Source organism: Dinoponera quadriceps, unplaced genomic scaffold (assembly GCF_001313825.1).
Source record: "Dinoponera quadriceps isolate SergipeBrazil2010 unplaced genomic scaffold, ASM131382v1 scaffold399, whole genome shotgun sequence".
Taxonomy (NCBI): domain Eukaryota; kingdom Metazoa; phylum Arthropoda; class Insecta; order Hymenoptera; family Formicidae; genus Dinoponera; species Dinoponera quadriceps.
Window position 1 is genome coordinate 767,695 of NW_014554512.1, and position 25,272 is coordinate 792,966.

The following is a 25,272-nucleotide window of genomic DNA, read 5'->3' on the forward strand; positions in this document are numbered from 1 at the left end:
CCTTCTCTTCCTACCGCCCCCTTCGGACCGAAGAATTCTTCCGAGCCGATGAGTGTGTATCGATTGACTGTAAAAAGCCACACCGACCCCCTTTTTTCGTGTCGACGACCTAACGACAGCGTGCCGACTGCAAAACGTCATACAGCGACGTTCAGAGACCGGCGAGTCGATATTTCGTCTGGAAATTTCGCGTGACACCCTGCCCTTCCTAACTTTTAAGCAATGTGGCGAAATCGAGCTACGAGTCGATCGCTGGTCGTACCCGCCGCGACTTGTACCCGTGAACCACTCTCAGCGTCGTCGTCGGTGCGCGCGGACGCGCTCGCCTCATAATGTCGACACCGCAATCTTGACGAACTTTTGCGAGCGCTCTCTATTATACTTGCCATTGATATACTTTGTACATTTTCTACATTACCGTACCGTTACTCTTTGCAAGCAGCTATTGCCGTTGCTTCACTACGTCGCATCTTTCCGCTTTCCTCGCAATATCTAGATTCGTTTCGCTATGTCTAGCGCAGCTATTATATGTAGGTCTATCAGCGATCGATATAGCCGTAGAACGATACCTTAGTCACACGTCTCACCGTCGAGGACCTATTGTTTCGTTAATTAAGACTTTTCTCACTAATCCAATGGATGTCAATGATTTCACCGTGGTTCTTCAATTATCTCAGTATTGAATTCCCACCTCCTTTGTGATCTCTCGATATATTATAGTTTCTCGTGTAATTCTCTCCCGTTTAATATGTCAGCGCGGAGTGAAATCCTTGACGTCACGTACGAACGACGATTCGACGACGACAACGACGACAATGACTACCACTGCCATTACTAGCTCGAATTTCACCCATGAGCGATCGTAACATGATTTTCTGCTGCACCAACAGATTTTCGTTCGTGCGCAATTCGACTACGATCCGCTGGAGGACGAATTGATACCATGCGCTCAGGCCGGGATCGCATTTAAAACCGGCGACATCCTACAAATCATCAGCAAAGACGACCATCATTGGTGGCAGGCACGGAAGGATAACGCGGCTGGCTCCGCGGGTCTTATCCCTTCGCCCGAACTACAAGAGTGGCGCATCGCTTCCATGTCTATGGAGAAGAACAAGCAAGAACAAGGTAATCTAACTCAGCCCCCACTACTCACGCTTGTACCTCCGTCGTACTTTTATCCATGTAATCATGCAAATATTTGAATAGAGAACGGTGTAGAAAAATCTGTTTAATATCAACATGATTCCACATCCGCAATGCATCGTGTCGACGACAAGGAATGAAAGATAAAACTAACTAACGTATGATTTTTAATCGGGAATTCTTCCTTGTCGTGTTAATAAATTTACATTACCGTTTCTCGCATAATTCAGCCGTTCCTGTTAGATTGTTAAACGGGAGGGGCTCTTGCAACAAAAATAAAGTAATAAAGTAGATATATTCGGTAGAAAAAAAAAAAAAGTGATAAAGAAAATATATTCGATAATGACTACGGAAGACGTTAATCCCGAATATATTCTCTCTATCTTCAGTCGACTAATAAAACATCGGAAGGCGATAAAATTTTCCGCGCAACAATCTCGTTATGAAAGTTTTAATGGCATTACGGTATTCCGCAAAGGCAGAATTATAGGGCGCAGTAGAACGCTCGAGACGGGAGTAATTTCAATTAAAAACCAGAATAGGGTCTCTCTGAAAATCACTGGTTCCAGCAGATCGCAGAATTTCTTTTCGACTGCAAGAACGCGGAGAATCGGAATTCCGCCGAATGTGGAAACCGTCGTTACGTGACGTTCTTTCACTGACGCTCGATCGATCCATTGTCATTCAATCGCATCTAACGATCGATTTCCCGCCGATATATTCACCGCTGCGCAAAAAGAAAGCCGAACACGCTCACGAACACGATGTCGTCTGTGTGTTGTTTTGATGTGTACAGATTTTCGATGGAGCATGTGATTATCGTGTGTTATCAATCAATTACATCGTAAAATAGGATGCATATCGACAGTGTGTACCATTCGCTCACGACAAATTAGCTGGGTAATTATCGCCGACATTTAATCACAGGCCGCGTCCTGGAATGAAAGTAGAAAAAAGACTGGCAGCTGTGATGTTATTTCACAGTTTACTACTGATCGCCCAAATTGTGTTTCCATTAATGAAACTCGGGGCACGCACGTTCCTGTATTCGAGGAATTTGATCGTTGTTACGCTCGTGGTAACATTAAATGCAACTTTCATGTCGAAGAAATGAGATCCACATTACCGAGGGAGTACATTCAGCACTAAATTTTGGATTCAAAGTTCATTGTATTTGTTCCCATTGTGCCTCTCGATCGTAATAATATTCAAAAGTCTTGGGTGCCATTTTAGACATTATTCTTTAAGCGAAGTTCTTAACTTTTATTCTGTAGACGTCTCGATATCGAAGCTCAAAGAATGTTCCTGCAATCGCTCCGCTTGATTAAATAAAATCGTTCGTTAGCAGATGCTGGAAATAAAGAATTAAATATTGCTACTTCCGACAGCCGCCATTTAAGCTATGAAATTTTAAGATGCCATCGCCTTTATTTTAGTCGTAAAATGTTTTAAAGACGGGACGCGTTATTATAGAAAGTCGATGGAAACGATACAGCGATAAGAAACATCAAGTCGTACACAATACGGTTCATCGTTTCCGCATCAAACTTTAACGAGGCGTTCTGTGACAAATTCGATACCGATTTCCTCTTAACGAAAATTCCATTGCAGACTGTCATTTGTCACAGTTTCTCGATTTTTAAAGCAACGTTTTCTCGATAGTTAAGTCTCGGGTGAAATTGTTGCGGCTTTTGCCTTCAGTAATAACGAAAAAGAGACAAAGCGAAGAGATTTCTTGTTGTCTTCAACTAGAGAAAATTCACCTTCTTCGCGCGTGACATTTTCACGATATACGTTCGATAATTCGGGAACGGTCAATTTTTGAAAGAATTGCAATAAAACGGCTAAGAGACAATACGAAGAGACAATACGAAGCGAATATGTATGTAATAGCAACTTCGCAATTTCGGCTCGTAACGTCGTAAGCTAAAAGTTTAATTAAGAATTGTGGTTGTGAAATTATACGCAAATCACGAGTTGAACGCTTTAAGAAAACACGTAGCGCGAGAGAAAGGATAGAAGGGAGAGGGATAGAGAGAGAGAGAGAGAGAGAGAGAGAGTGAGAGTGAGTGAATAAGTGAGTGAGTGTTGGATTCGCCGTGTATCTCTGTGTGTCTGTCGACGTAAGTGGCTGGCATGGAGGAGCGGATTAGGAATAGACAAACGGAGAGCTAGACTTCACAGGAATAATTAGCTGCAGTGATATATCTGTTGTTGTGTGTTATGCGGGGCTAGACGCTGAAGGAGAAGGTGGATGTTCTTCTCACACCGAAGGCTGCGACGGCTCGACAGGTACGTCTCTGCCTTCAGGTAGACACGTGTAGAGTCAGTCACGTAGGACCGTTTTTAGACGCATGAAATACAGACTGGACCCATGCTTCTAAATACACGCATCACTTACAGAGAAGATCGAAAGTAAGACGGACGACGAGATGTTCGATTGAACGGAAGAAGTAGGATAGAACGTCTATACCTCGGTTTCGTCGTGCGGAAGAACGACGATTTTCGATCGCGTTCGTGGCACGCGTGGACCATCTCCAAGTTCATTTCATGCGTAAAATTTGCCATTTTCGCGACTTTCTATTGTAAACGGGCGATAATCGGCATCTTTGCATCTGTACATCGTACAATACTGTTTTTTTCACGCATCATTCGATTACAATGACGAAACGGTGAAATTTAGGCATGGGATTGTACATTGAACGTGGGAACCTTTCATTTATTTGACCATGTAATTAACAGTAAGCCGGTTGTTTCTACCGGTAGGAAAAAGTTGTCTGGATAAAAAGTTCCGAAAACACACCGTCTGTTTCATCTCCCGAACGAAGCTTCGACATAATGTTTTACATTTTACACATCGCTATGCTCTATGAAGATGGTGTATATATCGATTTGTATCGAGCTTGTTACGCAGTGCATAAATACTCATGCAATATGCGCAATAAACAACCATTAATTTCCTACAAATCGCAGTCGCAATGCTAAACAATTATTCACTGAAGAGGAACATAGATTTGCAATCGTTTTGTTTCCCCCTCCCCCTCTCTCTCTCTCTCTCTCTCTCTTAGAATTCAGTAATTGCTTCTTTGAAATAAGTTCTGCACTCTGATTTCAAGAATGTCATTAATTTTTATCCATCACGTACGGATTCTCGGGGGAAAGAATTGTATCGTGAAATTATACAATTTGCAGAAATACATGTACATCTTACGTGATGCATGAAAATGGATGTCAGTTTCGTAAATTTCGTAAAATCAAGGATCGCAGTAACACAAGTTACAGCTTTCACGAGTTTTCATTTTTCAGGCCTGCGTACATGATTTTGTGTAACGTGATCTATAAATTATTATCAGCATAATGTCAACAATGATATATTAATGTAAGCGATATATGGCATTCTATGTGTAACACATTAATAGATGCTTTTACACAGCGTGCTTCGATGCATGCGTTCGCCGCAAAAAAAAGAACAAAAAAACAAAAAAAAACGTATCACGCACTTCTCTGCTTGTCTCGCACGACCTCACTCGCAAACATATCGCGGCAGCACGATTATAATCGGAGCTTACAACGGATAGTCAATCGATCGAATTCCGGAGATTAACGGTCAATGACACCCGGAGAATGTCTTGTCAAAAGTTCCGGAGACGCGACTTTCCCCTCGCGATTTCCGCCCCGTGTCTCAAGTTTCCGGATAATGACGGCGTTTTTCGAGCCGTCCACCTCCCGAATATTTTGGCAAGGTATCACGGGTTTATACAGTCGTGCTATCACGCGAACCTTCAATGTACGATATAGCGACACGCGGCTTCCCTTTGGTGCATTCGACAGTTCCGCAATCGCGGGAGGATAACACACTCGCGATATTCACCGTGGCTCCGATTATGACGCGTATTCAAGGTTTCACGCATTAATCTCTTACACCACGGACCTTACGATGTCATCTTGTGACCTGCTGGAACACCCCTCTCAATAGGACTCCCGAGTGCCTTTTGGGCATGGCTTCTTTCGAACTGGCTGATTGAATGAATTCTTTTTATACCGATATAGACAAGATCTTGCTTGACCCAGGAAGCGACGTTGTCGCCGAGTAACAGTCCGTCGCTTCACGTCGGCGTGACTCTCTCATTAATTCCCCCCCCCCCTCAAGTTCCCATTCCGAGAGACCGCCACGACCTTGATATACACGCACATCGGTGCGTGCCCGCATTTCCGATAGGGGTAACGCGCTCTGTCGGGCGATATACGCATATTTAGGAGACGTGATCACAAGATATTCTAGCGAATTCGTGAACGATCTTTCTGTACGAGTGTCTTCTGCGGAAAACGATCTCCGTCATGCTTATCTCTCGTCGACCACGTCGTGCACGTCGCGCATTATTGGTGGATTTCGTTGAAGAGGAAATGCTCAATGCATATTTACGATCCGCATTGTGGAGGAAGAGTCGTCGTTTTTTTTCCCTCGTAAAAAATCGAGCCGTCGCTTCGCTCGTGACGCGATTTCTGGTGCACACTCACGTGCGCGTGTGCATATCGTGGTGTGCGTAAACTGAATTCGCGATTCGATCTCGCTACGAGACGACCACGATACCGCGATCGTCCCCCTTGGGATCGATTTAACGGACGTCTATCGATATCTACAAAGGCGCGGGACTCTTTTAATTAACACGGATAATGGATTCCGTAACGTGACACTTGCACGGTAATTTGCAAGTTTACGTCGGACAGACGTCTTCGAGGCAGGCGGAGGCGACCGAGTCTCGAGTTCCTCCGGCGTCCGCATTAACGACTCTTTCTTGCTTACAGTAAATTGCTCAATATTCGGCCGGAAAAAGAAGCAATATAAGGATAAATATCTCGCTAAGCACAATGCTGTTTTCGACCAGCTGGACCTGGTGACCTACGAAGAGGTCGTGAAGCTTCCTTGTAAGTTTCGTCCGTTGCTTCGTGTAATCTTCATATAATAATTAATTATAGTAATTAATTTCAATTCGTTGAATTTATCTAGATAATTTCACATGAAATATATGCGTTACGACACACACCGAATATCTGGATGTTAATTAACCAAAAAATCGTGACATTATCTTCCTTTTTGCAGATCCTGCCTTTCAGAGAAAGACATTAGTATTATTGGGAGCACATGGTGTCGGCCGACGGCACATAAAGAACACGATTATCTCCAAGCATCCCGATAAATACGCCTATCCTATTCCGCGTGAGTATCTCGAACGTTTGTGTAATATCAATATATGAAATTAATGATATTATATTTTATTGTAAAAGAATCATAAAATTAAAAAAAAAATAAATACGTGTGTAAAATATACAGAGTATATTTATCGAATTAATTTGTTCGATGCGCAGATACAACGAGGCTTCCGCGAAACGACGAAGAGGATGGTCGTAATTACTATTTCGTATCGCACGATGAGATGATGGCGGATATAGCTGCTAATGAATACCTCGAATACGGTAAGTTGAGAAACAGCGAGCGCAAATCTTTTTCTGATGAAAGTCCCGCAAGGACATCGACTATCGAGTCTGAGATTTCATCCGTTTTATTTCTGCGAACAGGTACGCACGAAGACGCTATGTACGGGACTAAACTCGAAACTATTCGCAAAATTCACGAAGAAGGCAGAATGGCCATATTGGACGTCGAACCGCAGGCGCTGAAAGTTTTACGTACCGCTGAATTTGCACCTTACGTCGTCTTCATCGCCGCACCAGTATTTCAAAACGTTGCGGACGTAAGTATGAAAACAAGCTTCGCACGTGCAGGGGCTTGAAGAATAAACTTATATATTGCATATTCCGAATATTTCCTCCCTAGACCGCATAGCGCTCGTATCGAGTCGACGAGCGTGTTTTATTACAATATGAGATTTATTGGCGGATATATGCAGTACGAGCAAAAATGGGACATTCATAAATTCATAATAAAATATAGACGCACCTATTCATATGTACATACCTTGTGGCATTATTTCATACAATGCGTATAACCGGCTGGGGAGTGTGTTTAAAAACATATAGCTCAACATACATTGTGGCCAACAATAACGTTCTAATTTCTTTTTATACGAACATTATATTGCCGATACCTTGTCTGCGTGTATATATTTCTCGATTTTATTATATTAACATTTAAACTCATGTACAGCGTTAAAATAACAATTGTATGTTTCTCGTTTACATAAAGCATCGCGTAAAGTATATCCCATTTACGTATCAAATTATATAGCATAAGAGAATTAATTAAGAACGCGGTACACACACACGGAAAATGTTACCTCGCTCAAGCTATATCCAGTCTATAATATTGGCTTTAAAGTGTTCCTCGTGAAATGTGATTAATTGTCAAAGAGACTCAGTTCTATAACAGCGCATTCTGCAGCGCACTAACGCACTACCGAACCAAAGGACCCGTCAAAGAGTACAAGGTATCGGGAACACCGATATGTGCAAATATTCTCCGATCTACGCCGAAACGTGGCTCAGTTCTTGATTCATAGCTAACAGCGTGAGCCGGGAATGCCTGCACGCCAATTGAGCAATTAAGCCAACTATTCAGCGATCTTCAAATGAATAATGGATTTAGCAAATTAATCGGGTAAACAATCATCGGCCCACTTGTTCCTGAGTGAATAGTTGTTTCTAACCGACCAATTGCTGTTTGCGAATGCACTCCAGCTGGAAATCGATAAAGAACAGCGGCGGCTCTGTGGGCCGGCGCTATAAATATAATATGCTAATAAACAATAAGTGTGCGCTCGTCGCTCGATAGTATGAAATGCGTTAATTCCGATATTATTGGCGTTTCGTCTCTAATTAAAAAATCACTTATTTAAAATTCGCAGTATAATGCAGTTTAAATATACACATGCACAGTAGTAATAGCACCCGATATGAAATGCGACGCGAAATACTCGTCGGTGAGGTCGGCGAAGTCGATCGTCGACGACGAGGCGACTCTCTAGAAAGAGCGCATAAAATAACACGTGATTTTATCTTCGCAACGCGAAATGTTTCTCCCGAGATACGACCGATGGAGCATTTCGTTCGGCGAGTTTCGACGATGAACACGAGAGTAGGGCACTTCGATCGGTCATTATCAGGTTCAATGAATTGTCTTACTTTATCATCCGATTCATGACGTTCCCCCGATCAGCCATTTGAACAGCGGAATCCAGGCGGACGGGTCGGATTTCTCTAACGGTGTCGTTCGCGTTTTTCAGCTCGACGGCAGTCTGGAGCGGCTGGCGAAGGAGTCGGACATGCTGAAGCAGGCGTACGGGCACTTCTTCGACCTGACCATCGTGAACAACGACCTCGACGAGACGATCGCTCAGCTGGAGGGCGCGATCGAGCGCGTGCACACGACACCCCAGTGGGTGCCCGTCTCTTGGGTCTACTGACAGCGGTCGTCGCCGATTCGTCAGATCGTCACCGCGGACTGCAACGGCTCGTCGCGGGTGAAGTAGTGATCGGGACGACCCATGACGACCATCGGACGAACATCGATCACCTCGCGAAGATCCGACGGCGAGAAGCTACCGCGGCCGGCGACGAGCGGCCCGCGGCCGATTGATCAAAACGGGCGCACGTGCACGCGCACGTCGGACCAAGCCACAAACGTGCTCACCGCCGATCGGCTGACGATGGCCCGGCCGACGGTGAACGAACGACCGGAGTGCGTGACTATAGGATGGCCGTGTGTTCACGAAGTTCTTTCCATCGCTGCGTAGCCAATTATTTTTACCAGTCGGGACACGAGAGGAGACCAGCGCGCGCGCGCGCGCGACGTGTCGTCCCGATCGCCGTGTCGTCGACGATCGACATCGCCGACCTCACCGACGAGTCGCGTCGGACCTACCGCAGAAGAGGATGATGAAGAAGACGAAGCGGAGTGTGCCGGTTCGGGCACGACGAGATCGAACGATGCGTCCGGAGACGGACGCTTCCTCGCGGACCACTAATCACTCCCCGCATCTCCCCTTCCTCCCCCTCGTCATCCTCCTCCTCCTCTTGTTTCTTCCTTCCCCGAGATGTAACGAAGGTAACGAAGCGGGCGACACCGATCAGCTGGGGCTCCTCTTGGACGAGACTGCTACGAATGCGTGTCTTTCTCTCTATATTCCACATACACACACACATACACTCTGTCGCATTTCTCGGCACATTCCCGGCCCGGTTTCAGCGAGTCCACGCGAACGTCACGCGGCTCATGACGGTCGCCTGCGAACACGAGCCACGTGCGGTGACAAGCGCCGGAGGAAATCTCGTGCGCGGGGCGCGGAAACCAAAAGCCGAGGAAAAAGAAACGACGGCCGTTCATGCTTCCTTCACGCGGACGTCAACGAAGCGGCTTGCACCTTCGTATCCCTTCTCCTACCTGCGGAGTCTATCACTCGAATTTTCCGTAAACTGTACTTGCCTCCTATCTCGTACTTTATCGTAACTATTTAAACGAAAAGAAGCTAGATCGTGCGGCACGGCAGTGCCCTTATATATACATATATATATATATATATATATATATATATATATATATATATATATATATATATATATATATATATATATATATATATATATATATATATATATATATATATATATATATATATATATATATATATATATATATATANATATATACAATATAAATATAAAAATAAAAGACGAGTCTCTCATCGCAATAATCGAAACACGTCTGACCGTTCAACCAAAAAAGAAAAAAAAGAAGACGAGGGAGAAGAAAAAGAAGAACAGAAAAATGAACTGGTGTGCTGCCGGCCGTCCGTTATTTAACTGTAACTTTAAGCAGTAGAGAACTTCGCCGGTTTCGTCTAGTACTTCTACTAATATCTAACGAGTGTTCATCTTCTCTTGCGCCGCGGGGAACCCCACCGCGGCGAAATTACGCGTATGCGCGAGCGCTTCTTTCGTTCTGCCGTTCTTTTCTGTATTTTTCCTAGTTACGATTTTTTATTTCTCTTTTCCTCTCTCTCTTTCTATATCTCTGTCTCTTGTCTCATCCCTCTGTCTCTCTCTTTCTCTTTCTCTCTCTCTCTCTGTCGCGATTTCTATCTATTTCTAATCACCGTAACACCGCGCTTCTCTCACATCTCTACTTTCGACAATCGAGACCGCCGTCGAAGCGAGACGGCTCGCTCGCTCGCTTGCTCGTTCGCTCGCTTGACCGTGCACTCGCCCGTCCCATTGTCATTCTCGTCGTTATTGTCGCACGTGGAACACACCCGGTCGTAACTCGTACACTCACCAAGCCGCCTATCGACCAACTCACTCAGCCCTGTTACCATTTACACCCGAGAAGCCCGAAACCGAGTCGCACATACTTCGGACGAATGCACGGACGGCGGATATCGATCCGGCGGCGAGAATTCTACGCTCACTCGGAAGCACCTGTACGCGATTATTAAGTTGGTTATATATACACGAACGAACACACACGCACACACGTACGTATACACATATACACGTATACACGCGCATAATACGGGCACACGTCAAACTATACAATATCAGTCGGTTCGCATTACACCCTCGTACAAAAGCGCATAATCGAATGGCGGAGCAACAAAAGTGAAAAACAAAGAGAGAGAGAAGAGAAAAGGAAAAAAATGAAGAAAATCGCGATTTACTATAGGGTATTTATAAAACGTAAATTTCAAATAAATAGATAGTCTATCAGATATATGAAATAATACTGAAGACACAGAGGCATAACACGCGTACACGTACGGCACACATACCGCGCGTACACGCGCATTTACACGCACACAGAGATACAGAAACAAAAAACATACGAAGACACACACACACACACACACACTTGCACGCACATAGAGACGTACGTATGTACGCGCGCGTACGCACAAAGCGGTCGCATGCGCGCGAGTACAGGTTTACAAGATACAGATTTAACGACTATAGGTAATTAATTTACGAGTGATTAAAAGAGAAAAAGAATTAAATGTACGACTAATTAATACTGATGAATTATTAGGAGACTAATAATAGGCGATTCGCGTATGCACACGCCCGTAGAACGAAAAAAGGAGAGTGAATGCGGGCGAATGGTGTGATAGTTTAGCGGTGTGGTGTGATAGTTTAGCGGGCGCGCGATGTGATAGAGCTTTAGCGGTAAACTACATTGCGACCGGACGGCTCATCGCGACGGATCTGTCCCGGGGGGCAGTCGACGCTCGCCACCACTAATGATCTCGAAACGTACGTTATAACGGGAGCGAACGAACCTGTCGTATGCCGCGTGTCCCTCGACGCCCCTGCGCGTTCTTCCTATTCCGCACGCTACACGAAAGCGGGCGCGAAACAACGCGTCTGGCTCGTCACGAGCGCCCGATTATTATATATTTCAGAAACGCGCGAAAACGAAGGGCAGAGGTCACGGACGAAACGAAAGGTCGCGCTCTAGCGAGGACCGGCGACTGTGCGCACCGGACAGAACCGACTTTACACGGAGCCGAACGCGGTCTCATCGAATGAGATCGCGCGATCGCTCGTGCGCGAACTAAAAATTAACGAAGAAAGAAAGGTAGAAGGGAAGGTAGGAAGGAAGGAAGGAAAGAAGGGAGGGATCGCCCGTCTCGGTGTGATAGCGTTCGTATGCGTAAAATATTGTGCAAGCGTGAGGAGAATGAGAGTCACAAGTGATTTTGTAATATTTCTTATAAGTTGTAGCTGCCATATCTCCAGTAATTAAGTAATTAGGTGCGTTGAGTGATAATCTGACGACGACTGTTACGCTAATGATAAAACGATAATGACGATGCTGATGATAACGATTACGACGGTGAGATCGTGACGATCCTGCGTGCCGCCGCACGTGCGTGTCAGTTAATTCGGACGAGTTGTGCTAAGATGTTGGGAGACGACGGGTCTAAAGAAAACAATAACAGTTCATTACAATTATGTAATTATAAATAAGAGGAAGAGACGAAGAATATTATAACACGTTGTTAATTGAATTAATAAAATTAGCCCAAAGTAACGGTCTGCTGTTTTTGATTCGAGCGAGATCGTCCGCACGCTTCGGATATTACCATTCCTCACATCCACCCTTCCGTTTTATTTTTCCATTGTCACGCTTTTCTCCAATGTGTATAGACACCCGATAGTTTGGAACATCCAAATCATATATATATAGAGATATATCACATGTCTTTTTAAGTATTAGAAAAAATGGAACAGACGTACGATCGTTACGACAAGTCGTATTAACTGCATTGATACGAGTAAATTGAATATGTAAATTAAATCCGCTATTCAAAGGCTTTTGCAGTTATAATTTATGTTTAAAGACTAGCGTTACACATCTTCTCACTTGATATCGGAGAAATATGATCAGCATCGGCTGACGAGAAATATTAAATTCGATACAGAAAGATTTCCTTATTCTAAAGCGTTTACGATGTTTCAGATGTGTGTCGTTCCTGAAGGAGCAGTGAAATTCACGAGCGCCTATGTTTCCGTTTCAACGGGTGCCTTCGGCTGGTGTAGCCTTTCTTGATGGGTATAAACGGCGGTATAAGCAGATCTTCCGTTTTGTTACACTGCTTTTGATCCATGGGAAACATGTACTCCAAGTCGATGTCATATCTACGTATTAAAAAGATGAAAGAATTCATTTTCCGTTAATAATTTCATGAAATAACAAAAAAATATATATATATTTTGACTGGTTTAACTTGAACAATTTCCACTGACAATGTGAGTCTCGTTAGATTAAATTTCTCCTTCAGTGGAAAATCTCGGTTTTTAAGAAACATGATAAAACCAATCTGTTTTAATAAGTACTTTCGAGCGAGAGGTAGACGTTAAACCGAGACGAACGTACCTAGGCAGTTTCTCGCGCAGATAAGAAATGACGTTCGCCCCGAGGCTCTCTTCACGGCTCATGATGAAGCTAGATAAATATCGTGGACTTTTGCTCTTTTCAGCACAGTGCATTAGCAACGCCCAGGACTTATAATCCGAATCTAGCACATACGTATTGTACACTCCTTCGTCTGGAAAAGATCGAATTTTTTATCTATTAAATGCGTAAATTGTCCATTTGAGACAGAGATTATCTGTACGTAATATTTATTACTATCTATTTTTAACGGCGCATGCAAATTATTACAGCGACGTTAGGAGAAACTCAAGTTTCTTTTTCCTGCGGAAATCATGCGTGTGGAAAGTTTCAGAAAAGAAACTCTAAGTTTAATATCTGGATGAATTCAAAAGAGAAGAAGGGTGAAACTTCCAACTCACGAAATCGGCGTCAATGTTAATATGATAAAAGTTAAAAGCGGTAAGAAGCGACTCGTGTGAGTGGGAATTGAGTTTAAATAACAACTTCATAATTATGAGTTGTTACTTAAACTGCCTTCGCGGATTGTAGAGTGTCGCATGGAACTTCCAAAAGTGATTTATCGACGGATCGGACGGAAGTAGATTAATTACGAGTTAAATAGCTGTTTACATGGAAATTCGGCGTGCACCCAGTGGGCAGGTGAATCCGACGAAGGGATCTTCCACGTGATGTTACCAACGAGCAACTCGTTAATGGGATCGTCGGTAAAGCTGTAAGTGAAATTCATGGTAACTTCTGCGCTCTCGGGCGAGACCGAGAGCTCGGCTCTCATGCATCTGTACGCGAGAGCTTCCTCTGAGCTTGCGTAGTACTGTACAATGTACCACGATCCGAGAAACTGCAAGAAGCGCAAGGTGTCTGTTACGTGCTGTAGTAGGCATGTAGGTGTAAAGTCACGCGTGAAATGGGCGCAACAGTTTACACGCCGCGTTGATTTTCTTCGTGTTAACATATGCTAATGAATGCATGCGCTTCGCGGGTCAAGCGATCGCGTTCTCGACGCGCGGATGGCGCTAGAAACACGTTCGGGGAATTTACCGAACACGATTATGTGCGCCATTGTCTTTATCCGAATGTGTAATTCCGCACAACGTAACTCTCGAATTTCATTGTGCTCCCCGTCGAGCTTTGGTCCGCGAAATATTTATTTCCCATTCAGAACCTATATAGATATTTACATACGGGATATTTGTAAACTTGATATACGAACAAACCTGTTAAAAATTATTGTTCGATGCGATCGATTTTACGCTGGACATCGTGTTATCGACAAAATTTGATCTTTCTAATAATAACGTGCAAATGGCGGCAAATGCGAAGAGGAGAATCCTATTAGCCTCGAATTCAAAATCTGCCGAGCCTATTTCTGGCGTGCCTCATTCACATCGATGTCGTATAAACTTAACATTTCAAATCTCACTGAAAGGGCATTGTAACAGTCAAACTTGCAGTTTTATGATATTTAATGCACAGTGCTTGGAAAGTATCTCCCTCGCATAATTCTTTCGTGAATTTTTGCTGTTGATTCAAATCCTTCTGTTAGTTTTCTCTTTTCAAACACACTGAAGGCGTTACATCACACATACCAGCCGAATTATCAAGAGATCATTAATATATCGCTAAGAGAGAGGCATATTCTCACATGTACGTATAAAACATCGTGTATTTCGTCGAAAACGCGAGCGCGTGCAACAAATTATTCGGATTTACGATGAAAGCGCGAGAGACACTTCGAAGTTTTGGGTTATCGCAAATGCCCTGGTTCAATGCCTATCTCTATGAAGTGATATACGGTCGGTCTAAAAAGGCCCGGAAGGCTCAAGTACAGTTTATCATAGCGTATCTTAATCGCCGGGGCAAAAAAAACGTCACCGTTTTTATACCGCGCCTAGTTGAAAAACATGCCGCGGTACTACGGAGCGCGACTAAAATAATACTTGAAAAAGCTCGCCTCTAAATATGGATTGCGTTTTATCCTGCTCGATCTACGACTTGAAAAAGCCGAGCGGCGCGAGGATTAAAGGGCATCCGCGCGTACGATCCGCTTCGCCGCACTGTCTCTATCGCCGTTTGCGAAAAGCAAATCAACCAGCGGAAATGGTCGCGTGTACGCGACATGTCCGAAATAGTCTTCCTTTAAATACACATTAAGATCCAAAAATAAATCCGCCGAATGCCGAACGCCAGCGAAAAGAAAGGCCGCGCGAGCGGAGAGCCTCTCCCTAAGTAGTAATATTTCACACTCGCGGCCATCACAAACGAAATTGCAAATAACTCAGCGCGCCTAGACGCTCCCATTAGAGGCAATTGCGTGTATACAAACATTGTTGCACCCAACACCCACACACGCAGATATTGCAAGCACCCGGAGCGACGGTCGCGCACTTTGTCTCTCGTCGTAAAACAGCGAAATAATTTCTCCTAATAATACACGGCATTGTGCGCGCTTAACGCCGGGACGCGCGCCGCTTTTTCGCGGGACGTGGAAATTCCGTCGGAAAAGCGGCTAACGAGCGCGATGTTACGCGTGAGAATTCGCGATATTCGCCGGCAGGAATGCCAGCGACAAGCGGCGACGCTCGTCGTGTCACGACCTCGTGTCAGACCAATCTGTACCGTTAATTGAACAGCGAGCGATAATTTCGATACGCTATTGCGTAAAATCGGCGTTATACCGCGTATAACAAATAGACGCGGATTGCCGGCCGTACAATAATTAATATTCGGCCAACATATCCGACGAATTGTTTATTGATTGTGCGTTTCCGATGTCGCATCCGACGGCGGATAATACGTCAGCGCGCGTCGCGCTATTTCGCGCGGGCAATATCGCGGCTCGAATGAAGCGCGTCAAACAACGCGTGCCCACTACGTAAATAACACGATCAAATTGCTCCACAAAATTATGCCCGAAACGGCTCGACCCGCCGGGCTGAGAGGCGTTGCGAACTTCATGACAATATCGGGCGCCGCACAAATAACATCGGCGGAAGTTGATTTTGATTCGCTCTGGAGCGGCTGTAATTACCGAGAATTAAAGCGCGATAGAGAAAGAGATACGCGAAATGACAGTATGAGATTCTTCTTTTCCCTTATCGCCAACTTACGAATTAATTCGTGTACGAAACTCTATGAAGCAATAAACTTTGTTTTTTTTACTTGTGTTAAAATCGATTCTTATTCAAGTTTTTGTGTTAAATTTCTAACATATATCCGTGTGTTAATTTAATATATTGTGTTTATGTTATCTCAACATTTTGTATCGATGTTCAACGTGTGTAAGTGTTAAAATAACACATTTTATATTTCGATTAACCAGTATTATTATAATTTTGTTAACTTTTGACATAATATTTGCGTTGCTTTTTAACATATTCTATCTGATTTCTTAATGAAAAAATAACAAAAAAAGGATAGAAATTAACAATTGATATCATTTCTGGTAAAAATATAATTTTTTCATTTTCAGCAGTGGAAGAAAATGCGAAAAGCGCAGAAACGCACATACGCAGACAGAGAAAGAAAGAACAGTTCGAAACTGCGCTTACATTCAGATACAAAATTCTCGCAACGAGTTTAGAATCGGTCTCGGAAAATCTAACGGACATTTAAACTTCCGTCGGATATTCAATTTCGAAATAAATTCCCAGCCGTTTCGTCTGGTTTACCGACTTTTAGAAAATAGAAGCAGCAAGGTGTATAGAGAAAATAAGCCGATTGGTTCGCCAAAGCTCCACGCAGCATCGATACACACGCGAAAGCGATCCGCTTCGTTCGTATAACCGGAGAAAATCCACTCTGCCCGGAGAAACCACGGAGAGCGAATTTAAATTATTGACCTGTCCCTGCCTCTGCACGAGACTATCTCTCGCGCGCGTGTTAACACACAAGCGCGAATATAAACGAAATTACCATTCGAAATAAACGCAATAAACCGACAGAGAGCCGATGCGTCTCCCATTGTTGCGGAAACACCGTTGCGAAAATCGCTGTCGCGGCGAGAAACAAAATCTCAAACTCCTCTCGCTCATCACTTCCGCGCTCTGTGTGTGACCTCGCGCCGCGCGCGCGCGCGCTCGTCACGGGGAACCCCGTACCTCGGAGATGTCAAAGTTGCGTATGCCCTTCACTTTCGGGCACTTGGTCTTATCCTCCCGTCTCTTCCAAACGCCGCCGGTGTCGTCGACGAGAAGGCCGACGAGCAGCGCTATTGTTAACCAGCAGAATAGCGAGCGTCCTCCGGTCTCGGGCTGCATCTTCGCCGTGCATTCAAGCTCCTCCGGCTCTCACGGTAACGGCACGCACGTACGAACTGACCCGGCTAAGATAGTCGACGCGCGACGTCTCCTCACTGCCGAGGCTTTGCCCGCCGACTAAAGGCCACGTACGTACGTACATACACGAGCAATGTGCGCGCGAGAGAGAGAAAGAGATAGAGAGAGAGAGAGAGAGAGAGAAAGAACACGAAGAACGGACACGACTCATGACTCTCTACCATCTATACGGACGAAGAGGGGGTGGTCACTATCACGTTCCTCCCTTTGCATTCTTGCTGCTCTTTCGTTTTCAATCGGCAACTTGTTCCGCGCGTAGAATCCTCATAACTGGCGCCGGCTCGGTACCAGGACTCCGTAGGCGTGATCGTCATTTATGGGCTTGAAGAGCCGAACGCGACGAGCGCTCGGTGCTCGGGTTGTCCTGTTGTGCCTTCCCCGTGCTTTCTGGCGCAATCCGCAGGAGATTCGCGATCCTTTCGCACTCGAATTACGATTGCGAAATTTACGATCGTGTCGTCTCTAGCGAGAAACGACAGCCGGCGATGCGGCTTTACGATTGCAACGCGGATGCGAGGAAGAAGAAGAGGGCGGTTTTATAGAAACAGGATTGACTTTTTCCGGTCATCGACCGCGGCAACGACGGTATCGCCGCTCGTATTCAATGGGCAGACGGGCAAATTTGATTGTGATTCGCTGCCAGTTCTCTCTTCCTCAGCGTTTCCTACGATCATCTCACTCAGACATATTTGGATTTATCGTCTGCATCGTGACCAGCATGAATGCATGAAGATTCGTCCTCACACAACGAGAATTTTCGTCTGACGCCGTAAAAATTGCGGCAATATTGCCGCTCGCAAGAGAACGCAATTAATGCGGAATTATTGTAGTAATAAGAAGTCAATACCTTGATTATTAAATTGTAACGTAATACAGATTTCTTAAAACATATTTTAAACATGTACTGTTGCGATGGCATCACAAAGTATACATGAAATTAAATGTACATTAAATGTTTGCATATCGCGTTCAGCATTTATGTCTATCTGAGCAATTTCTGACAATTTATGATCTGGACATGAAGAAAGTTTTTTAAAAAATTAAATCAGAATTGATTAATTAGGAACGTCAAATCGCAGTAAATAATAACAGCTTAATGTTATCTTCTACATTATCTGATGAAAGATATGTGTTCAGAGAGAACAATAGCACATTCATCGCTTAATAATTGCAACGCAACGGACGAGTCGATGTTGCAGTGAAGCAATCACATCCGTCACATCGTAATTATGAAGTTCGACAAGACTATTACAACAAAGGCGATAATGCGATCAATAAGCGAGCGAGGCTTTAGTTTAGCACAAATTTTCCAGACATGTGACACATCGCGTTCTTTCGCGTGCGATGTGTATTGCACGAGGTATGGATAAATTATCATTCACGGCGCACATCGACAAGCGATTCGGCGCTTCCCTGAACGATATCAGCATGCAACATTCTACACGAAGCAAACGTGTTTAACATGTGACATTGATATTGAACAGACTCGTCTACGTGTAACGAACTCCGATCTTTATTGTATAAATCGAAATATGCGAACCTAAATGAGAATTTGTGCTGGAATTAGGGATGTTCAATCATCAAAATACGAGAAGAAAATGGAAAATTTTTTCAATGAAAAAATGCAGCGCTCGCCGCTCCTATGAGCAGTGCCACGGAGTTTGTCGTTACGGATGAGTTGTTCGGACAAAATAGCTCTATCAATATTCTGTGAACCACAGATAGTCGGAGTGCGTAATCTGTTTAGTGGATAACCGCAACTTACACGAAATTTATGTGTATCCAAAGATATATGTATATAAAATCCGGGTTTAGAAAAGCGCTTGCGCAAGCATCTCGCTTCAAGCCGCGTTGAATTCCCGTTCTGTGAGATATAAACTCTTCTTTGTTATCAACCTATTATTTTATCGCACATCCTTTTCCTCCGCACGCTCGGCAATAAGAATGCTATAAATCGCGATGAACATGTTTCGAAACGTGGAGGCTGATGTCAAGCTAAAAATTGGACAGTTCGGGCATGCGTAACGTAACAAAAATTAGCAGGTAATAGATCAATACCATCGGAATTATTATAAGACCTGCTGTTAAGAGATGTAAGCGAAAGAAGAAGATTGTATATCGATATTTCCATTTTCAATTCGCGAAATAACGCTTTCAACGTTATATTCACGCAAGGAGGCAAGACCAGGGAAAGAAGGGAGGGCGGGTAGAAGTATTGAAATTGAAGTAGGTCGAAGTGTAAAAACGTCCTTTTATTAAATTCTTCGCGTTAAAAAATAGATATTGGGGAATCTGTCGTACAAAAGCCGGCGTTACTGCTAGTTAAGTTACACCGTATCGAATTCAGCTAACGCGATCGAGTTCGTCCACGCCTTCGGTGTCGTCGACGTCGTCGTTGACTTCATAACTGACGTGTCATTTCCAAGGAGGCTTACTTCTCTGCTGGTCCGCTTTAGCAATCATTTTTTGTGAGAAAGATGTGTTTTCGTCGACGTCGCGCGTACAAGTCTAACGATAAAGCGATGTTATTTTGTTTTTGTCGCGCGTACGTTCCAATTATCACGACTGATCGACCGACAAGAGACAAACCTCGGGAATTGGCTGCCATGAAATGCTGTCCTCGCTCTTGATGCTTAATTCTTTCTTCATATAATGTTTTCGCGGCACCTCTCTGCACACCAACGGCGGACTCGAAATGGAGTTTCTGTGCTTCGTGATGTCCTCCCTCGCCAGCTGCATTTCCGCGATCTGCAAAAGGTTCGCGTCCAACTAGCGCGATTATTAACAATCACGAGTGAAATGAACGAAAAATGAAATGAAATTAATTATCCACCCGGATCCCACTGACCATTTTCACGTATTTCCGAAGGTCATCCTTCGAGCCGTTTCTACTAGTCAACGGCGTATTATCAATAGAATTGATCGTGACCGCGCTTTCGTTCTGATCGTCAAGGGGTTGCACGCCGGTTTGCACCTCCAACGATTGCGGCGCGTACCTCGTCGGCTCCTGGGAAAGTTTAGCGTGACAATTTGGCATTGATTCGGACTTCACGGGACCTTTGTCCGCGTGAATCTTTTGAATCGGAGCTAAATTGTCCGTGTTACCACCTGTAATTGTATCCTGTAGTCTACGAATCGCGTGATGTAAACTCGTGCTACAAACTTCGACATAATAACGGCACTGACACGTAATCGTACGTTTGGATACCAGCTCGAATACGTTTGCCGACTTACCCGATATAATGTGCAGAGCTTGCTGCCATTGTTTCTGCATGACCGAGTGCAACTGTTCCGCAAGCTGGGACTTGGTGGCGCGCTGGGAATTCAAGTGCGTCTCCAACATAGACGATTTCTGCAGGGCTTGAGCCAATTGCAGTTCGCACAACCGTTTCTCTTCTTTGTGCTTCTCCTCCAATAAGTTAATCTCCAAATGATGTCTGAAAGTAGAGTTCAATATTTCACGTTCGAATATATATCTCGAAATATTCACTGGTCTATTGATACATTATTGTGCAGATAAAAGCGAACAAACTTGTCGATGACGTCCTTTATCTTCCTGGCAGCGCATTCGGCTATAACTTGCTGCCTTGTTTTCATCTCCTCTAAAAAGTCAGACTCGGCGGTGTCGAGCTGCGTCTGAAATTCCTGCAGTTTCGCCTTCACCACCTCGTCCACCTGTTTCTGATAAACTTCCTGCAATTCCGCCCTGATCTTTTCCTTTTGCTCCGCGACAGACTTGATTTCATCCTTCGCTAATTTCTGGAAACACGAAAACGCGATAACACACAGTAAGAAGAATTACACGCAGATATCTCACAAATATCTCGTAACACATTACTTCCGCTTTCTTAGCGTCATCGATGGATACAAGCAGCGACGAGTTCTTTTGCTCTAAAATCGAATTCCTGTTGATCTCCTCTTTGAGCTTGAGCTGCATGTGCTCCTTCTCTTGTTTGAGCACTATCAATTCGGCTTCGCAGGTGTCTAACGCTTTACGAATCAGGCCCATCTCGTTTCGCACCTCAGTCTCCCTCAAACGTTCCCTATTCAACTCTGATTGCACGGTTCTCAATGTCTCCTCTCTCTGCTGGCTTTTCCCCAAGAGTGCGTTGAATTCAATTTTCATTTGTTCACATCGATTCTCCGCCTCTTGAACCAAGGATTTGTAACTTTCTAATTCGTCCGCATGGGTCTTCAGTAAATCGATTTTCTCTTTATTCGTGGTGTCGCTCTTCTCTTTATATCCGGCTGCCAAGTCTAACGCTTTCGATAATTCCCGTTCGAGACGTTTGATCTGAGATTGAAGTTCCGCGACTTCGGACTGATGCTTCTCCGTGACATTTTGCAGATTAGTCCGCGAGCTTCTGTGTTCCGTCTCCAGCATTTCGACTTGCTGTTTCAACTTCGACCAAGCCGCGTGAAATTGAGATATCAAAACATTCTTCTCATTGTCCACTCTAACCGCTACCGCCACCTTTTCCTGCTGTTCCAGCAGGCGTTTCTGAAGCTCCTGTATCAGATGCTCGCAATGCTGAAAATATAAAATAGGCAATTATCCATGGACTTACACGTGCATACATTTTATTGTACCTCTCTGCGAAATTTCTCTTCCTCGAGCTTGATTCTAAGCGTTTCTTCATGCGACCTGATTGGATTAGTATCCCAAAAATCCGAGAGTGACAAGATGCGCTGACATTTTCTGCAAAAGATTATAATAACTTATTGTCCGGATTATTCACTTAGTAAAATTATTGGTAAGATGTTTTACAAAACATGCATCATGGATTGTTCTACAAGGAGAACAAATGCACATTTTTCATATACAATACCTTAACTGAGAATCTGTATTTGTTCCAACGTGCACGGTGCTTTTACCAAGTTCAAATTTTTCTTTATTATCATGTAAATTTCCATTACGCTGTGGCACTTTGTATAGATCCAACAAGCGATCTGTATTGCTGTATTGCACAGTTCTCGTTGGCAGAAGATCAGCTAATTTCACTGACTCAGTAACGCGTGACACAGGATCTACTTTCATAGTGGAAGATTTCGACTCAACCTGTGCGCTGCTTGCGCTCGATTCGTTCGTGCATACATTACTTTGGTTCATCGTTAGCTCCCTCGGTTTAGCAACGTTGATAGTGGCAGATAGCACGTTGGATAGATGATCGGTACTTTTCATACTTTCCATCGTATATCCATTTGGCCGTGGGGCAGACTGCTGGACGCTTTGTTCCCAGGTTTTAAATTCGGAGATCATTTTATCAGTCTCGTCCAAGTGGAATGAATCACTGTATGGCAATGATACATCGGGGAATGCACTGTTCGATTTCTTTTGGGAAAACGTTGACAAAACATCAGTCGATTGAGACTCTTTATTGCACGACTGGAAGTCCAATTTTCGATTTGTCCCACTGAGCCTGCGCTGCGTCTCTTTTTCCTGCTTATCCGTGCTATCAGCGATTCGAGCTGAGGACTGAACCGGTTCATTACGATACTGATACCCGGTGCTGTTTATTCTTTTCGCTAATTCTAATTCGGTGGCCTCCATCTCTTGGAGCAGCTCGTCGACCTCGGCCAGCTCCATCTCTTGCACTATTCTAGTACGGGTGTGCTGCTGACCTATCGAGGCGTTAGATAAGTTCGATGCGAGTATCGCGGGATGCAAATTATTGTGGGGTTTAGGGTGGGAGTTAACTTTATTTGTACAGTAATCATTCGAACGGAGAGACAAGTGAGATTCCTTTTGCGCGGACATAGTGGCATGCGGAAGCCCAGTACCACAGGAAACAGGAGGAGGCACCACGTAGGAGTCGGAGTACGATGTTACACCATCATGCTTGGCCCGAGCAAGAGTGTTAGTAATAGTAGTAGTGGTTGATTTAGCGACGGAGGCTGTCAGAGAGCAGCATCCCGGTCGCATGTCATTCCTCAGAGAATTAGTAGAAGTCTGCGACGTGCATCCGCTGGGAGTAACGGGAACGGAGAGAGACTGACGAGGTTTCACGGTGGTATTTTGCAGACTGGAGCTTTGACTTACAGAGAACTTGGTTCTGGGCAGAGTCTGCCGATAGTAAGGGCAACACGTGCCACCGTAGGCTCCGTGAGAGTCCAACGAATTGTTCAACACGGACACCTCCAGACTATTGTCCCTGGACTCGATGGCGGAGATCCGGGTCTCGAGCGATTGCATGTGCTCCACCAGCTCCGAGATGACGCCGGTCTTGGCGCGATCCGTTCTCGTGAGATCGCTCGAGCTGACGTCCGAGTCGGAGGACGGCACGTGGAATATATCAGGCGGGATCAGGAGCAGGACGTCCGTGTCATCGGACTCACTCATTATCCATCTAGAGGATTCCCTGCCACCGATAGCGAGTTCTCGAGCGCACACCGCACCGTTAATCAAAAGCACTCGCGGCGGCCCGTCATCGCGCGCAACCCGGTACAACCCGTGAAACGCGCGCGGTTTTGAGGTTACGTCAGGTTATGTTACCTTCTCGCGACGAGTATTCACTTGGAGGAACTACAGCACGAAACGCATATCGCGTGTCCGAGTGGCGTTCATATATGGCGGTCGATCAATCTTGATCTTTCGTTCATTGTTCGCCGCATTGTCGATGTTTGAAGGTGCCAAGATTTTGTAAACAAACGGATGACACATACGTGCGCGTCGTGCGGGAAACATTACCAACCGCGCTTAGAGTTACCGAGCCCAGGTGGCGCGAGTGTCGTGAACGTTCAACGCTACTAGATGGCGCATAGTGCACGAGAACAGTTAGTGAGCCTGCCTATTCGAACGTCCGACAAGTTGCAGGTAAGACTCGTTAAAATATGCTCTGAATATTAACGGAAGTTTCATTGGGAATATCGAATCGAGACGTCGGTGTCGGGTGACGAGAGACATTTCACGATGAGATATTTCTTCTGAACTTGTTAGCAACGTCAAGCAAGTTTTACTTCCCACGAACGACCATAATGCATATTCGCGAGATATTTTCTACCAAATCTGTTAGTCCGCCATGTTTTATTTTATTCACAAACTACGTTCATATCATTAATTTCATTTCGTGAACAAGTATTGATAGGCGGTGTGAAGTGAAGTTACTATAACGTTCGCTTACACTCAACCGTTCTTCGGCTTATGAACGGTAATTTCTATTTGTCAACGAGTATTTTTTTTCTAGCGGTCGAGCTTGAAATACGTGGCCCGTATATCGACACGTCGTCGCGGTAAAGTGAGACACGTAAAATGTCGCACCGACATATCGGCATGTCACAGTCAGGGAGTTAAATTGAAGAGACGGTAAAAATTCCTCTAGAGCACATTCAAGCTGCGGAAATATAAGTAGCTGTCCTGGGTAAGAACGCATTCCTTCTTGTAAGGGGAAGTAAAAAAGCATTCCCAAAGCATTTTTGCACCTCCTTCCAAGGATTAGGAATTTAATTTCACATATAATGCATTTCTCTCGATTTGTCGTAATTTAACTATGAGACGCTCAGAGTAACAATGGAGTAGTATTACGAAAGTTCCTTTCGAGATAAATGAGATCGAAATTTCGCATAACTTTCAGCAATTTCACTTTATTTTCTCTTTTATTTTCCGTCTATCGAGAAGAGCGAGGGAATAGCGTGCAACGCATTATTCCTCTCATAGATTCTGATAAAGAACTTTGCTATAAAGGCGGTTTACTTTCTTTACTTTTTACGGGTTAAGCTACTATTAAACTCGGACGGCTCGTATGTCTTCTAACTTCAAAAGCGTCTCTCTGCATTCCTGAAATAAGGCACCGGTTGTGATGGGAAAAAAGACCAACAGTGGTTCTTTAACATATCGCTTTATTAAGTTCCGTAATGCAAATGCACCTCTTCACAGTCGACTACAAT

General features: G+C 44.4%; 3 protein-coding genes across 19 annotated transcripts in view; 1 reads left to right on the forward strand and 2 right to left on the reverse strand.

Moving 5' to 3' along the window:
* Positions 1–9,668, forward strand: part of LOC106751716 (peripheral plasma membrane protein CASK) — a 200,519-nt gene extending 190,851 nt beyond the window's left edge. For 7 of the 12 annotated variants that reach the window (XM_014632749.1, XM_014632754.1, XM_014632750.1 and 4 more), the window contains 7 exons: positions 891–1,128; positions 3,382–3,438; positions 5,953–6,072; positions 6,248–6,364; positions 6,514–6,621; positions 6,724–6,899; positions 8,388–8,567. In XM_014632749.1, coding sequence (XP_014488235.1) covers positions 891–1,128; positions 3,382–3,438; positions 5,953–6,072; positions 6,248–6,364; positions 6,514–6,621; positions 6,724–6,899; positions 8,388–8,567 — 996 coding nt within the window. Of the gene's footprint in view, positions 1–890; positions 1,129–3,381; positions 3,439–5,952; positions 6,073–6,247; positions 6,365–6,513; positions 6,622–6,723; positions 6,900–8,387 lie in introns of all 12 variants that reach the window. The other 5 variants (XM_014632752.1, XM_014632756.1, XM_014632753.1 and 2 more) reach the window with 2 other exon arrangements.
* A 531-nt stretch (positions 9,669–10,199) lies between these two features.
* Positions 10,200–17,441, reverse strand: LOC106751723 (apolipoprotein D). Its single transcript, XM_014632770.1, has 4 exons — positions 17,152–17,441; positions 13,664–13,892; positions 13,034–13,205; positions 10,200–12,795 (listed from the first exon to the last, which is right to left on the reverse strand). The coding sequence occupies exons 1-4, from the start codon at positions 17,308–17,310 to the stop codon at positions 12,648–12,650; spliced, it is 708 nt and encodes a 235-aa protein (XP_014488256.1). The 5' UTR covers positions 17,311–17,441; the 3' UTR covers positions 10,200–12,647.
* Positions 17,442–19,619: 2,178 nt separating this feature from the next.
* On the reverse strand, positions 19,620–24,059 carry LOC106751725 (ELKS/Rab6-interacting/CAST family member 1-like). 6 transcript variants are annotated; one of them, XM_014632778.1, is made up of 9 exons: positions 23,429–23,523; positions 22,218–23,010; positions 21,979–22,087; positions 21,227–21,919; positions 20,921–21,147; positions 20,623–20,825; positions 20,237–20,496; positions 19,978–20,157; positions 19,620–19,838 (listed from the first exon to the last, which is right to left on the reverse strand). In XM_014632778.1, exons 2-9 carry the CDS (start codon positions 22,973–22,975, stop codon positions 19,716–19,718), a joined length of 2,553 nt encoding a protein of 850 aa, XP_014488264.1. In that variant the 5' UTR covers positions 22,976–23,010; positions 23,429–23,523; the 3' UTR covers positions 19,620–19,715. The 6 variants fall into 6 exon arrangements, with proteins under 6 accessions (XP_014488264.1, XP_014488260.1, XP_014488259.1 ...); XM_014632774.1 differs by having other exon boundaries at positions 19,978–20,136; positions 22,218–24,059; XM_014632773.1 differs by having other exon boundaries at positions 22,218–24,059.
* Positions 24,060–25,272: the final 1,213 nt, after the last annotated feature.

Bases quoted from the DNA above. Each gene is read 5' to 3' on its own strand.
- LOC106751723 (XM_014632770.1), bottom strand. From the start codon at position 17,310: ATGCAGCCCGAGACCGGAGGACGCTCGCTATTCTGCTGGTTAACAATA. The intron at 13,206-13,663 runs GTAAACAGCTAT...GATCTTTTCCAG, and splicing joins GGTGCACGCCGAATTTCCAT to ACGAAGGAGTGTACAATACG. The intron at 12,796-13,033 runs GTACGTTCGTCT...TTTAATACGTAG, and splicing joins CTGCGCGAGAAACTGCCTAG to ATATGACATCGACTTGGAGT.
- LOC106751725 (XM_014632773.1), bottom strand. From the start codon at position 23,728: ATGAGTGAGTCCGATGACACGGACGTCCTGCTCCTGATCCCGCCTGAT. The intron at 22,088-22,217 runs GTATTGTATATG...AATCTTTTGCAG, and splicing joins AATACAGATTCTCAGTTAAG to AAAATGTCAGCGCATCTTGT. The intron at 20,158-20,236 runs GTCAGTGGGATC...TAATCGCGCTAG, and splicing joins TTCGGAAATACGTGAAAATG to TTGGACGCGAACCTTTTGCA.